Below are 14,277 nucleotides of genomic sequence, written 5' to 3' on the forward strand. Positions count from 1 at the left end.
CTGAACACAGTTCTTCCCAATGGGAATCAGTAGCGAACTGTGACGTTTGAGGTATTTTACCTTATTGTGCTTTCCTATAGAAGTGCGCATACTTCGTTATACCATCACACTTACCACGATACATTTACAATGCTACTCCAGACTTGAGTAGTCGAACAGCACAGCAAGACAGTTATCATCAAAATAACACGCAATACAAATACAAATCATTATTACACATATGCATTATGATCGGCGTGCTGTGTGTGTATGTGCTCTTCAACAGAATAATGGACCACGTTGCATACACTTGACCGACACTGCCTCACAATCTGATCATGAAAACCAACACAGACTAACGTACACAATGCACTCAATGCATGGAGTGCTGCCTACGTATTTCCGGTAAATCTCAGGGGGCGGGAAAGCTTCCGGGTTGTATTCACCCATAGCAAATATGCTTTACCAGCGCTCGTTTTGGGGGGAATTAACGTGTAATATAGATTAGTGAAATACATCGTATTGTTAAAATACTATATATTAAACATGTAATGATGCTATAATACAAAACTTTAGTTCAGTCATGACCTGCAGCATTTAAATACAAAAGTGACTGTGGTTCCGTCAGGCATGGCTGTGTCCCGTTTTATGAAGCTTCACAGAGATTTAATAATATTCCGAGCATGGATTTACATTATTACACGTAAAGATTTAAACATTAACTGGTACTACAGTTTGTTGTCATCACTTTAAGAGTGCAGATGTGATTGAGCCACAGCACGTCAGCTACTGAAGATCAAATGGTCTATTGGTGAAAGCGCTAGCGTTAGCTAATGCTAAAGAATAAACGTAACACTGTGGATACATTAATTTGGTTTTATTTGTACAAATTGTAATGTAAATATATAGGCTACTTAAGACATTTCTGTACTGTACATATTTGTTTCTGTACGTAATATGCATTATATGTGTAGAATAGAATAGAATTGTATGTAGATATAGAACGATATGTAGAATAGAATTAAACATGTCGTAAAATATCCCCATATCTCTACGATGCGCATTGTAACATTTTTGCATCGCGAAATATTCATTTGGATGAATGTCAATATCCCCCATTGACTCCCATAGTATTTATTTTTCCTACTATGGCAGTTAATTGGGGGCGAGATCTCCTCGATTACTGACCTTCTTCCAAATATCTTCCTTTGTTTTTAGCAGAATAAAGAAATGTATACAGGTTTGGAACAATCTGTGGGTAGGTAAATGATGATAGAATTATCACTTTAAATTGATCCAAATGGCCTGAAACTGAATTTTCTGGTGCATGCACATAAACGAAGTGGATCCAGTCCATGCTTCTGAATCATAAATGCACTGGAGATGCTCAAGCTTCAAAAGTACACAGCAACTTTGAGCTCGAAATAAAACTCACCCTTTTGTTATTTTGAACCCAGATGCCTGTCTGTCTTCTGTGGAACACAAAAAGAGATGCAGAATGTTCATTTTCATTTACATGTTATACACTCCTGCACACAATAGCCCTCTGGTGGAACTTTTTAGTTTGTTTGGGGTTTTTGCCTTATAGGCTTATATTGTACATGCGTAGATGCTTTTTTGTTGTTTGTTCTTACAAGGGGAGGTGATAATGAACCACATGCCACAGGTATTGTGCATATATTCCTCTTATAGAAGAACATCGTTATGTGGTTTTAGAATGTCTGCTTTGTTTTAAAGCTAAAGGTCGCTTCCTCTGCAGACAGGATGGCCAAATATGGCTTGGTTTTCTTCTGACTTGAGGACAGTGGCAGAGTTTGGAGATTACTTCACTTCTTTCATGTGAATGCTGCTAATTGTGTTTGAATGTCTGTTCCAGTGCTGATAGAAATATGGTTTACTAATGGTTGCAAACCTTTGTTTGATTATTTGGTTTTGCTTGGTGCGATAAAGACTTTTATGCCCGGTTTTGCATACAAGGCTTGAGGCTAGTCCCAGACTAAAATTAATGTTTGAGCTGTTTTACAGGAAAATTTCATCTCAAAATCAAAAGTGTGTTATTTTTTACACTCACCCACATGACGTTCAACATGTTTTAAGACCTCCCGGCGTCTTCGGAACACAAATAAAGATATTTAGGTGACATCGAAGAGATTTCCAAGCCTTCTCACTCATAGACATCATGGTTATAGTAGTTGTCAATGTCCAGAAAAGTACTCAAGACATTGTTAAATTGGTCCATAAATTGGTTTTGAGATGAACTTTTCCTTTAACTGAAAAAACCTTAAAATTCAGTGACATTGTTTTGTCTCGCATTGCACACCAGTAAGGTTTTTTTCTAAGGCATTTGTATAAAGCAACTTAAATGTCCCAGTTGTCCTTCTGAAACCTCTTGATTTTTCTTTTTTTGCCATAAATCATTATTATTCTCCCTTTATGTTTGTCACTGTGTTTTGTTAATATTTGTTATATTGATAATATTTGTTTTAACCCTGTCATTTGACCCCTTTAACTCAACCCCTTTTATTGTTGCTTTAAACTCTATAAACAATAAAATGTTTACTCTTTCATATTTCAGATTCGCTTAATAGGACTAGGTGTTATAATCCCACTATTTCAGCACAGTTGAATTGCACAATAGGACATTTCATACGCCTTATGCATGACAGGGGGAAGCAGTCAAGAATATGAATAGAGGAAAAAGGAGGTCTGAGGTTTCACTGGGTTCGTCGGGTAGGCTGTTTTTGAGGGATAAATGATTATAGAAATACATAGCATACTTAACTTTCCTTGCCATTATCAGAGAGACATCTCATGAGTTGTGTGTACCACTGTGTGTCCATCCGCTTAAACCACAGCCATTGGCTTCTTCTTTCTGCACCACTGGCCAGTTCTTGATTATCCTCCACTGGACTTGTCCTCTGAGAGTGACCTATTTATCAGGTATGGTGACCTCTGCATTTAACCCGTCCAGTGAGTAGTGAACTCACGCACTGCAAGTCGTGAACACATACACCAGAAGCAGTGCACTATCACTGCAGCTCAAAGGCACCTCAGTCGTTACCCGCCGGAGAATCGAACCGGCAACCTTCTGGTCACGAGTCCGACTCTCTAACCATTAGGCCACGACTACCCACACCCCACACCGGGGGCACCACCCCGTATGTAATACCATTACAACACATTACCAAAATCAACGCAACCATACGTGCCAACCCGTTGGCTAAGGCTGTTATAGCCCCACTGGCTCCGTTAATCCAAGCTCAGTGCCCCCGGTCCCGTATGGCATAACAATACAATACACAACACCATTTTATTACGTGGTCACTTGGCAGCCCATATTGCGTCCTTCCGTTTCAACCACATCTAGTGGCTGCTTCTCTCAGCAACAGTGGCAAGTTCTTTGACTACCATCCGTTGGGCCTGTCCTCTGATCCCCACTTTCTTAAGCAGCCTTGTAGTGGAATTGGAAACAAAACCCCTGCAGCCCACTTCCACAGGGAACACTTTCGCTGTCCATCCCCGATCTTCAGCCTCCGCTGCCAAGTTGGCATACCGGAGATTCTTTCTTTCAAATGCTTCATTAATGGCCTCTTCCCAAGGTGTACAGTCAACTCAACTATGAGGACTGTCCTACTGGAGGTGGACCACAGACCCATGTCCGGCAGGTTGGTTGCTGCGATTTCCAAGGGGAAAGTAAGTCTGTGGTTTACATCAACTCGCATTTCCCAATCCCTTGCTATACTCAGCAGACCTGAATCTGGGGTTAAGAGCTTGGCCCGCGGTTTCTGCCCCTCCCGAATAAAGGGTTGCTTTTTTAGCGAGTTAGCCTTAGCGTTTTGGGGGATGGCATTTGCTGCCACTCTCTTGGTCTCTACTGCTGCAGCCAAGCACTTTAATACTTGATTGTGGCGCCATGTGTATCTCCCCTGTATCAAGCTCTTCTTACAACCCACAAGAATATGTTTAAGGTTTGCTGGAGCTGCACATAGGTGGCAGGCTGGATCCTGTCCACACCAAACATGCAGATTTGTTGGTGAGGGCAGCACATCATATGTAGCTCTTATGATAAAACTTAGCCTGTTTGTTTCCATACTCCACAGCTCACTGAAAGTGATTTTGTGCCGTTCAATGCCTTCCCACCTCATCCAACGGCCTTGCTGGGCTTGAGAGTCCGCTCTGGTGCATCTACTTACTTCCTCTTGACACTGAACCTCCTCCACTACCAGGTGACGCTGTTCCTTTGGTGTCGCTTTTCGCCACGTTGGTGTGGTTGATGCCAAACCAAGTCCCCCTCTGCCATGTTGAACTTGTCCCACGATGTCCTTACGTCTGAGGGCAGCCTTTGCATCTCCTATGGCTGTTGTTGGGTTCCATTTCCTAGCTGTCGCTACTGTTGGAGCAGCATCTCTTGCACAGGGATCACAGGATTCTTTGAGCGTCATCTCTAACCTTGTTTTGGTGCATTTATATTCCTCCACAAGGCTTGAAATGGGAAGAGAGAGAGCTCCATTCACATACAGACCTAAGTTGCTAAGGCATCTTGGTAGCCCAAGCCATTTCCTCACTTGTGTACTCACCAATCTCTCCAGGTTCTTGGCGTGAGACACCGTGAGCTCATACATTTAAATTTGGCAACAAGCCAAATTGAAAGCACCAGAGTTTCAGCTTCCCGTCTTTAAGGTCTGCGGTGTACCACCATCCAAGGCTTTTGATAGGATTTTCCGTGACCGTTGGTATGGGCTCACCCTTTATACAGAACCTGTCATTGGTAAGATGGCCCTTGACAATAGAAATGCTGAGGGATTTGCTGGGTTTGACCTCCATTTGTGCCCAACTAATGTTCTCCTGAAGCTTATCCAGCAGCCGCTTTGTACATGCTTTGGTTGTCGTGATGGTTGTCATGTCATCCATGTATGCCCTGATTGGAGGTTGGCACAACCCATTTTTCAAACGCTCTCCTCCAACCACCCAACGCGATGCCCGGATTATTATTTCCATTGCCATTGTGAAAGCCAGTGGTGAAATTGTGCAACCTGCCATTATGCCAACCTCCAGCTGTTGCCAAGTGGTGGTACTGTGCTGTGTGGTAATACAGAATTGGAGATCCTGAAAATATGCCTTAATCAGCTTTGTTACCTGCTCTGGAACGTGGAAGAAGTCAAAGGCTGTCCACAGCAGCTCATGTGGCACTGATCCAAAGGCATTGGCAAGATCTAGAAAAACGACATGCAGGTCTTTCTTCTCCTTTTTTTTGCCATTTGCAACTGGTGCCAGATGATGTAAGCATGTTCAAAACATCCAGAGAAACCCCCTATTCCTGCCTTCAAACTCTTTAAACAATAAAATGTTTACGCTTTCGTTCAGTATGTATAATATTAGGGCTGCAACAACTAATCGATAAAATCGATAATAATCGATAATTAAATTTCGTTGTCAACGAATTTGTGCTGTGCAGTTTTAAATGTCAGACGTGGTTCTCCGTGGATGCGTCTCTTCGTGCAGCGCAAGATGCACCGTTTTAAAGTCACGTGTCTCTCCGTGCTGCAGGAGGTTCGCAGTTTGAAAGTCACACGTGTCTCTCCGTGGATGCGTCTCCGTGCGGCACAAGTTGCGCAGTTTTAAAGTCAGACGTGTCTCTCGGTGCATGCGTCTCTCCGTGCAGCGCGAGGTGCGCAGTTTGAAAGTCACACGTGTCTCTCTGTGCAGCGCGAGGTACGCAGTTTTAAAGTCAGACGCGTCTCTCCGTGCGGCACATGTTGCACAGTTTTAAAGTCAGACGTGTCTCTCGGTGCGTGCGTCTCTCCATGCAGCGCGAGGTGCGCAGTTTTAAAGTCCGACGTGTTCTTCATGCATCTCTTCAAGCTGCGCAGTTTTAAAGTTTAAAGGGGAGAGGTGTTTAAAATGACTAAATTAAAGATTATATTAGTAAAACCCAATTTGTGGCGTTTGCACTTTGCAAAGTACATAATAGGCTAAATACCCTGATTTGGGGGTTTATTTAGTTCAGAGGTGGGTAACGAAGTACATTTACTTGAGTACTGTACTTAAGTACACTTTTTGAGTATTTATACTTAAGTATTGCTTTTACTTTTTACTGTACTTCACTACATTTGAATGACAAATATCTCACTTTTCATGGCACAAAAAAATTATTTCCTTGGCCGACCCTCCCCTCGCTCCCACTTTTGGGAGAGACTATTGTCAGTTGCTTCTAATATGACACGCATGAATCAACACACCAGGTGTGTTAATTATGTAGACATTCACAACATTGTGGGAGAAGGCAAATGAGTTCAGTTGTGTATACTTTTCCCATATCTGATTTACTTATTATAAGCAAAAGATGTAATTACATTTTATCCGATTAATCGATTAATCGGAAAAATAATAATCGGCCAACTAATCGATTATCAAAATAATCGTTAGTTGCAGCCCTATATAATATATAAATATGGTCTTGACATGCACCTTTTCTGTTAGTTCAAATGAATTGAGAGTACAAATTTGGTCAGGTGTGTTCAGAGTTTAAACAGTCGTCTTAGCATCAATCTATAACAAAGCTTCTCTGCCTCTTTTTAAATAAGTAGAACCAAATCTGCTATCAACTGCATTAAAATAGACAGTATAGACAAGGCAGCATTTTAAGACTATTTGAACACATTTATACACATTTATATCTGTGGACAAATGTAAACACATTTAATACTATTCTCGGAATTCTTCACATTTTTCCCAAATTTTTGTGCATAATTAACATGAAAAGTCTGCAGATTCCGTATGGCCTTGATTATGAGGAAAAACAACTTTATGTGAGGGAAGATGTACACACAACAGGATAACTAAAAGTACTTCATTTAAAAATGTAAGTTCATGTTATGTGGCTCTTAAAAAAAAAAAAATTGCGCCTGTGTTTTTCCTCTGTTGCCTGGAGCCCTGCTGCAGACTGTCACTGCTTCAACACACATGCATTTTTCACATTTAAACTTGTTCAAGAAGTATTTTGCCCATAAAATGAGTGATCAATTTTATGCCATTCCAAACCCATATGACTTGTCTTTCCTGATTAACACAAAAGAAGATATTTTGAAATATGTATTTTCTAATACATTGAGTCACTGCGGAAATTTGCTCTCCAGTGGTTAGGATTGTATTCTTTAAAACAGAATAAATAAATAAAGGTTACAATGGCATTTTATTTGTTGTACTAATTTGCATATTTATGAGGTCAGTATTGGATGGATACAGTTGGTGACGGGCAAGTGATCCGTTTTAATTGCTGATACATCTGTAAAAATGTCACCATGTAAATCCACTTTGGCTGTTTTAAGGCTCCTGCAATGTAGAAGGGTAAAACAAATAATATTGTTTCTTTCTCACTCCATTTCTTGCATTTGATGTCATGCGTTTGAGTGCCAGAAATGAACATTTTACTATCTGGATTTTTTTTTTTTCACCTTTATGTGGCCATATAACACACAACATGTGTGCTTTCTTAAAGCCTAGAATATGTTATGTAGTGGGTTAAAAAACACAGAAAACATATCTGAAGCATTTTTGTTCCTTTTTTTGCACTTTGGTTCAGGGCTCAGGGTTTATGACCCTTGTTTTTCAGATGGTGAAACTGAACAGCGCGTGAAAGTTTCTGCAACTGCACATATTAAAAAAATGTGAAAACTGTTACATCATCTGTGTCCACAGTTGTAAGTTTAAACCAATAGCTTATATGGAGTTGTTTTCATTGGCCTCCATGGTAAAATTCACACATATCTTTTCATGCTGGCCACAGGAACATTGCGATGTAAAGAGCCAAGCTGCTAAGCTTTCTGTGGTTAGAATCGGCTTTGAAAGGTCAACTGAAGTCTTTTAATAGACGAATGAGCTGCAGCCCTGTGTGGCTTTGAATGACATTTACTTTCATCTTAGCACAAGTGGTGTGACTGCGTGAGTACCGGAGAAGTGTGCGCTGTAGAAGATAGATGGTCTTTTATTGTTTGCTGTTTGTGTCAGGAGACATACATAAATTGTCTCATTTTGAACATGCTTATATTTCAATGCAGATACTGTATGTTAATATAAGCACAACATTCTACAGGATACCGGTCATTTAAAGCTGGTATTCCCTTTCACACACTGTTCAGTGGTAAAGTTCATTGTTACATGCTTCAATAGGAACATTCAAACAAAGGTGATTTTAACCTCAAAAGCTCAGTTGTTTTTCATTTCTAACTGCAAATCTGTTTTTTTTGCAGGCCTGTGGGGCTGCCAAGAGCTGAAACGGTATACATCTACAATCCCAGCCAGGAGCTCCCTGTCTCTCTGCTCTCTGTGTTTACATCCAGCAGACATTTTCACATGCCTGCCTTCCACAGAAGGGTATGTGCGTGCCTCATTTAACATTTGGTGTACTTTTTACATATACACGCACATAAATGTAATGCTGCATCTGTGGGAGTTAAATGACTTTCCTGTTGTGGTAAGAGTTTCTTGTCTTTCTCATTACAGGTGATTCCACCCAGAGGGAGAACATCTTTTAAAATCGTTTTCCTCCCCACAGTGGAGGGCAATGAAGAAATCTCATTATTTATTAACACATCAACCCATGGGGTGATATCATACCAGGCAAGTTCTATAACGCTGTTTAAAGGTGAAGTGTGTAATTTTTGTGACACTGGCAGCAGTAAATGGATTTGCAGTCTGTTTGAGCTGCACCATAAAACATTGGCTTCAACAATGATGCGAGTTTGGAATGGAACTATCTGTACCCAACTAATTGCAGCTGGAGGCAGTCTGCCCTGATGAAGGCGCATATGATTGCCCTTTAAATATTTATTGCCAAATGAATTCTAGCGAGTGGGGGGTGTTTGTTAAGAATCTTTTTTTTGCAATTAGTTTGGTGCTGCATGTGGAGCAGAAATTACTTGACCTTTAAGAGGTTGTTTCAGTGCATTGTTTATTTTTTTCTTTATAAATTATTTTTATGAAAATTTCTTATGAAATACTTTTAAGCAAAAAAGTCATTTAGAATCACTTGAAAACTCCAGTCGTATAAATTGTCAAAAAATTCTTGTTTTATTTTACCCTCAAGTGAGCTGTCATGCTAAGATCACATGATACTTTCTGATACTTTCACTTACAAATTGATCATGGCATAGCATCTGATGACTAGCACTTACTTGCTGTATGCTACCAAGGCAATTTTATTATGACATAGAGCGTAACATGCAGTTAATGTGAAAGAAATTAATACTCATGACCCAAATCATTAAGGGAACAGTTTGTGAACAGAAGTCAAAGTCAACTGCCTGAGATGATGCGAACAATAGACAAAAAGGTCTGACAAAAATGAATTCTAATGTTTCTAATTGTTGCAATAAAAGGTTTAAGACCTAATTATTATATTGAATGACAGAATTTCTGAAGTGGCTTATGATTTGTTGTTAAACTTTCTGTTGGCATGTTATATTTGGCTACTACACGGTTGATTCAAGTTAACCTAAATATGTCTATTTGACCCAACCATGAGTTGAAACAGCATAGGTTAATTTAAACCCAGCCGTCGGGTTTGTTCATATTTACCCAACCACTGGTTAAAACAATCCAGTGCAGTGACGTATATTTATAGAGGCTAATAGGATTGTTAATGTGTGTTATAACAACAAATTGCTTATAATAACAAATTTAATTGAATCAACCACCCGCCCAAACATGCCAAATTGAGCCATGTCCGAAATGTACAGTAGGCCAGTTATGATGAATATTACATATTACACAATGCTGAAAAATAGTTTCATGATACAGAACGTTCTGGTCTGGCCAGAATGACAATCTGATCTTACATATTAATGTGGTACTGTGTCATCAAACATATTCACCATAGTAAAATGACCAGCTGAGCAATCTGCACTCTGGCATCATAGGAACATTTAGGTTAAGCAAGCAGGTCACATAGCAAATGTCTTTCATACTGATGATGTTTTATCTAAAATCCCTGGTGACCTATTGAAACGTGTGCTGGATCCCGTTGTGTAGTGTAAATTAATTAAATTTATTATAATTTAAAGAAATGTACATTATATGTATACAACAAGTTACTTTGAACACACTTACTTCACAACCAATACATAGAAAACTACAAATAGATGTAAGTAATCTTACAGTATTGTATGTATTTTTGACTAAATGTACATTGTCTTTCAGGTTTTTGGGCTTGGAGTCCATGATGGATCTGTCAAGGACGTCCACAAAAAAGACAGCATTCTAATATTTCCTCACATACAAAGCATTAAGCTAACACAAACTCAGGTACTGTCTGCATCATGCATGTCATGTTATTTTTTATAATGCACTCTCGGTATTAGTTTACCATCCTTTGTGCTACATGACATATGAGATCCAGCAACAGCTGAGTGATTCACTCTACTCTTACTGCCATAGCTATTACACACACGCGCACACACATGTTGGGTTTCCATGTTTTATGGGGACATTCCATAGACGCAATGGTTTTTATACTGTATAAACTGTATATCATATTCCCTAACCCACCCCCTAAACCTAAAAATCACACAAAACTTTCTGCTCTTTTAGATTTTCAAAAAAGTTAATTCTGTATGATTTATAAGCTTGTTTCCTCATGGGGACAAAAAATGTCCCCACAAGGACAAGGACATTTTGTCCCCATACCATAGGGTTTACCCTTCCCACACACACACACACACACACACAGGGAGAGGTATGCATACAAGAAATAATGACAGGAATGCAACTGACAACACTCACTGCTGTATTATTTTTTTATATTTTTTTATTGCCTGCATGAAAACATTGCTCAATTTGTATGTTAAACTGTCCATTTGTATGTTAAACAGTAATCTTTATGTGTGAATAGTAAAATGAGATAAGAATGCAAAAGTGACAAAAATGCATACAGAGCACTTGAGCATCGGATCATGTAAAACTATAGAGAGTAACATCTCAGACCCACTGTATGTTTAATCTCTTTACTCTATTAGTGGGGATGAGGCCTGTCTCAGAAATTTAGTAGGTGATGTAGTCTGTTTGATCTCAAATGGATGTTCTGCTGGGTCTTGTCTTCCATAAACAAGTTTAAATATAGATGTTGTTCAGTTTTAGCGTCCACATTCAAATTGAGCTCTGAACTGTTTGGATGAAGCCACTGCAATGAACTTCAGGGTGTGTGTGTATCTCTCTCTCTTCTGTTCTTCAAGCTCTCTCACATTCGCAGCGATATTTAAACAATAGAGAAATATTTATATCAATTTATATTTGAAACCTGGACTGATAAACTAATAGGAGCTTACAGTGCGAGACGTAGAAACGTGGTCAAAGATGTCTGTCTGAATATGTATACAGTAGCTGTAGTTGCTGTGCTGTAGGGAAGAATATTAGAGACTGCAGCTGAGATATCAGTAATCAAATCTAAACAAAATCTAAAAAAAATGTAAAAATCTAAGATAAACCAGTCTACAATGACTAGACCACCCTTATGACCCATTCCGTTTTTCTACCCTTATTGTTTACAGCATCACCTTATTTCAAACTATTTATTATTATTTTTTTATTAATGCTATTTATCTATTTCATACTATATTTATCCTAAAACTGCTGAAGTGTCAAGGGCCAGTGATTTGTGTGATCCTCAGTCGTTTAGTGTATAGTGCCCATTTATTTTACTTGTTGTTATACATAAACCATGAACTATTACTACAGATGGTCAAATTTCATCAAACTGATTCAAGTGCTTATCGATGTCCTCTTTATGCAAACGCCGGCCTCTTTTCGTACCTGAGGACAATGGCCTTACTGACTGCAGCGCTTTTCACCACCCTCTTCCGCTGGCCTTTCTGCGGTGTCTTTGGTCGATATTAACCAACGTTTCATTTCGACAAATAAAAATATCCTAAACTTAAAGCCTGAAAAATAATCTGCATGCACATATGACTGTTTAACGTATGGGAATGTTTAATGTGGTGCTGTAGATTGACTTGCTGCACCTAACCTAAAGCGGTTGCTAATGTGACGTAATCACCTCGGGTCACAATCGAGAGGGAGGAAATTCCAAAGGCTGATGGCTTTTTATTTGCATGGTTTTATTTTTAATTTAAAGGAACAATACGGCGTTTTTAGCAGGATCTATTGACGGAAATGCAATATAATATACAAAACTATTTCTTCAGAGGTGTATAAAGACCTTATGTAATGAACCGTTATGTTTGTAATACCTTAGAATAAGATATTTATATCTACATACAGAGCGGGCCTACATACATTGAATTCGCCGCCATGTTTTGTACAGCAGCCCTAAACAGACAAGCAACTCTACAACGCACGTTTCCTCTCCCCTGCGGTATAGTGGTGAAACGCATCACGGGATGTTCGGAACGCATGTGACCCGCGGATTAACTGAAGTTATTCATCATTGAGTAAAAGAGTAATACTCGCTCTCTCAAGTATCTGGATGAGTACAATATTAAAGCGGTTCCAGATAAACAATGACGCCCAAAACTGCTCCGTCACACAGCTAACATTACAACAACAACATATCTTGGTATGTTAGTATGTTACTCACATACTGATCCGAATCAAAGCAACCTCATCGGGGGTGATTTTTAGACGATCTTTCTCTCCAACGTCTCTCTCTGCTGGAAAGTATCTCCATAGATATCTGTGAGTATATCTGCTAAAAGCCTTAGTACCACGGGTCTTAACGCGTCTCTGCTGTAAAGTTTTCATAATATTAGCGCAGGTCCTAGCTCCTGCCTGACTTTTATCCTTCTTTTTAAATTTAAATCCGCGAACCTTTTATTTTATGTAATACATAAGTCATTGCTCTTTCTACAGTCTTTCTAATGCCCGCAAAATCTCTTCCCTGCGTCAACATGAGAACGACATCTTTTTGTACTGTGGTGGCCACCGTCGTGTTTGGACTGAGCGATTCGTGGCAAATCTATAATACAACGCTAGTGGCCGCTGTTAATCAAAAACTGTGACTTTAACTAATATTTTTATATTTTGTTACACTTATTGATTAAATACGCTATTCCTAATAATAAAAAAAGATTTCTGGAAAAAACTTTGGGAACCCCTGGTATAGTGTATTCCAGGCATTAGGAAATGGTTACTTTTGTTTTTAAAAGGTCCCATCTCAGAGACTCAGAGGGCTTTTGGAATGTATTGAATCATTGATGTTGCCTGAAGAATCTGCTCAATAAATGTAAATGTCATGTTTTCTTTGTGTGACTTCACATCTCTTTGTGATCTGCATTGGTCCTCACAGCCGATGAGTTTGAATATTATTTTTCTCTCGTCTCTTCAGGAAGATGCTTCTAATATAACCATTTTAGGTCTGCTGCTTGACTGCAGTTTACCAAAAATGTTCTACAATCAGCCCCAGGTATGACTGAAATTCATAACACTTCTTCCGTACATATGTCATATGGTACTTTGACATTGTTCATTCTTGTATTATTATCTGTCTTGGAATCTAGTCACAGGTATAAAGGTTAGCTGATGATTTAAGAGTGAGACAGCTGGCAGGTCTTGTTTTGCATTCCTTTGAATTGTGTGGATGGGTGTGTTGCATGCTGATGATATTTTTTGCTTAGTTTTTTTACACTACTCTCTCTCTCTCTCTCTCTCTCTCTCTCTCTCTCTCTCTCTCTCTCTCTCTCTCTCTCTCTCTCTCTCTCTCTCTCTCTCTCTCTCTCTCTCTCTCTCTCTCTCTCTCTCTCTCTCTCTCTCTCTCTCTCTCTCTCTCTCTCTCTCTTCTTGTAGGGTTGGTGTTTAGTATCTGAGGAGGGCAGAATCGCACTTCAGATCAGTCTATCTGAGAAAGGGAAAATGCCTACCCACCTTGATAAACTCAAACCGTACGTGTTGGAGAATATATTGGTGCTGCTAGTCCTCCCGCCACCAGGAGATGCTGTTTGTAAGTGCATTTTGTACATTTACCAGTATACATTTCATTTTAAAAAAGTATTCTAATAATGATTTGTGCCAGAAATACCCAAAGTGATTCACGTAGGTTTAAACTCCAAACTTCCATTAATTTACTTGCTTTGCTGGTTCATATTCATCCCAGTGGTAACTTTATACTGACATCTATAGCCAGGGCTCTCAAGGTTTATCAAAAGTTTGGAGTGAGATCACATCTGTTAGGAGAGGAGCCACTCAAAGTTTCAGCAGCGGCCCCTCAGTCCCACCCAATTCTCTAAAAGTAGTATTGCAGAATTTATGTCAAGCTGTGTGTGTAAAACATTACTGAAATGTTAACCTGAG

At 39.3% G+C, this 14,277-nt stretch overlaps 1 protein-coding gene across 4 annotated transcripts in view; it reads left to right on the forward strand.

The window, feature by feature from the left end:
- The window catches only part of tmem131l (transmembrane 131 like), a 72,329-nt gene that overhangs the window by 37,165 nt on the left and 20,887 nt on the right, over positions 1–14,277 (forward strand). For all 4 annotated transcript variants that reach the window (XM_057331096.1, XM_057331099.1, XM_057331097.1 and 1 more), the window contains exons 5-9: positions 8,229–8,352; positions 8,482–8,598; positions 10,177–10,281; positions 13,316–13,393; positions 13,774–13,927. In XM_057331096.1, the coding sequence (XP_057187079.1) occupies positions 8,229–8,352; positions 8,482–8,598; positions 10,177–10,281; positions 13,316–13,393; positions 13,774–13,927 (578 nt within the window). The remainder of the gene's footprint in view (positions 1–8,228; positions 8,353–8,481; positions 8,599–10,176; positions 10,282–13,315; positions 13,394–13,773; positions 13,928–14,277) is intronic.

The sequence above is a fragment of the Triplophysa rosa genome, linkage group LG4, assembly GCF_024868665.1.
Source record: "Triplophysa rosa linkage group LG4, Trosa_1v2, whole genome shotgun sequence".
Lineage (NCBI taxonomy): Eukaryota > Metazoa > Chordata > Actinopteri > Cypriniformes > Nemacheilidae > Triplophysa > Triplophysa rosa.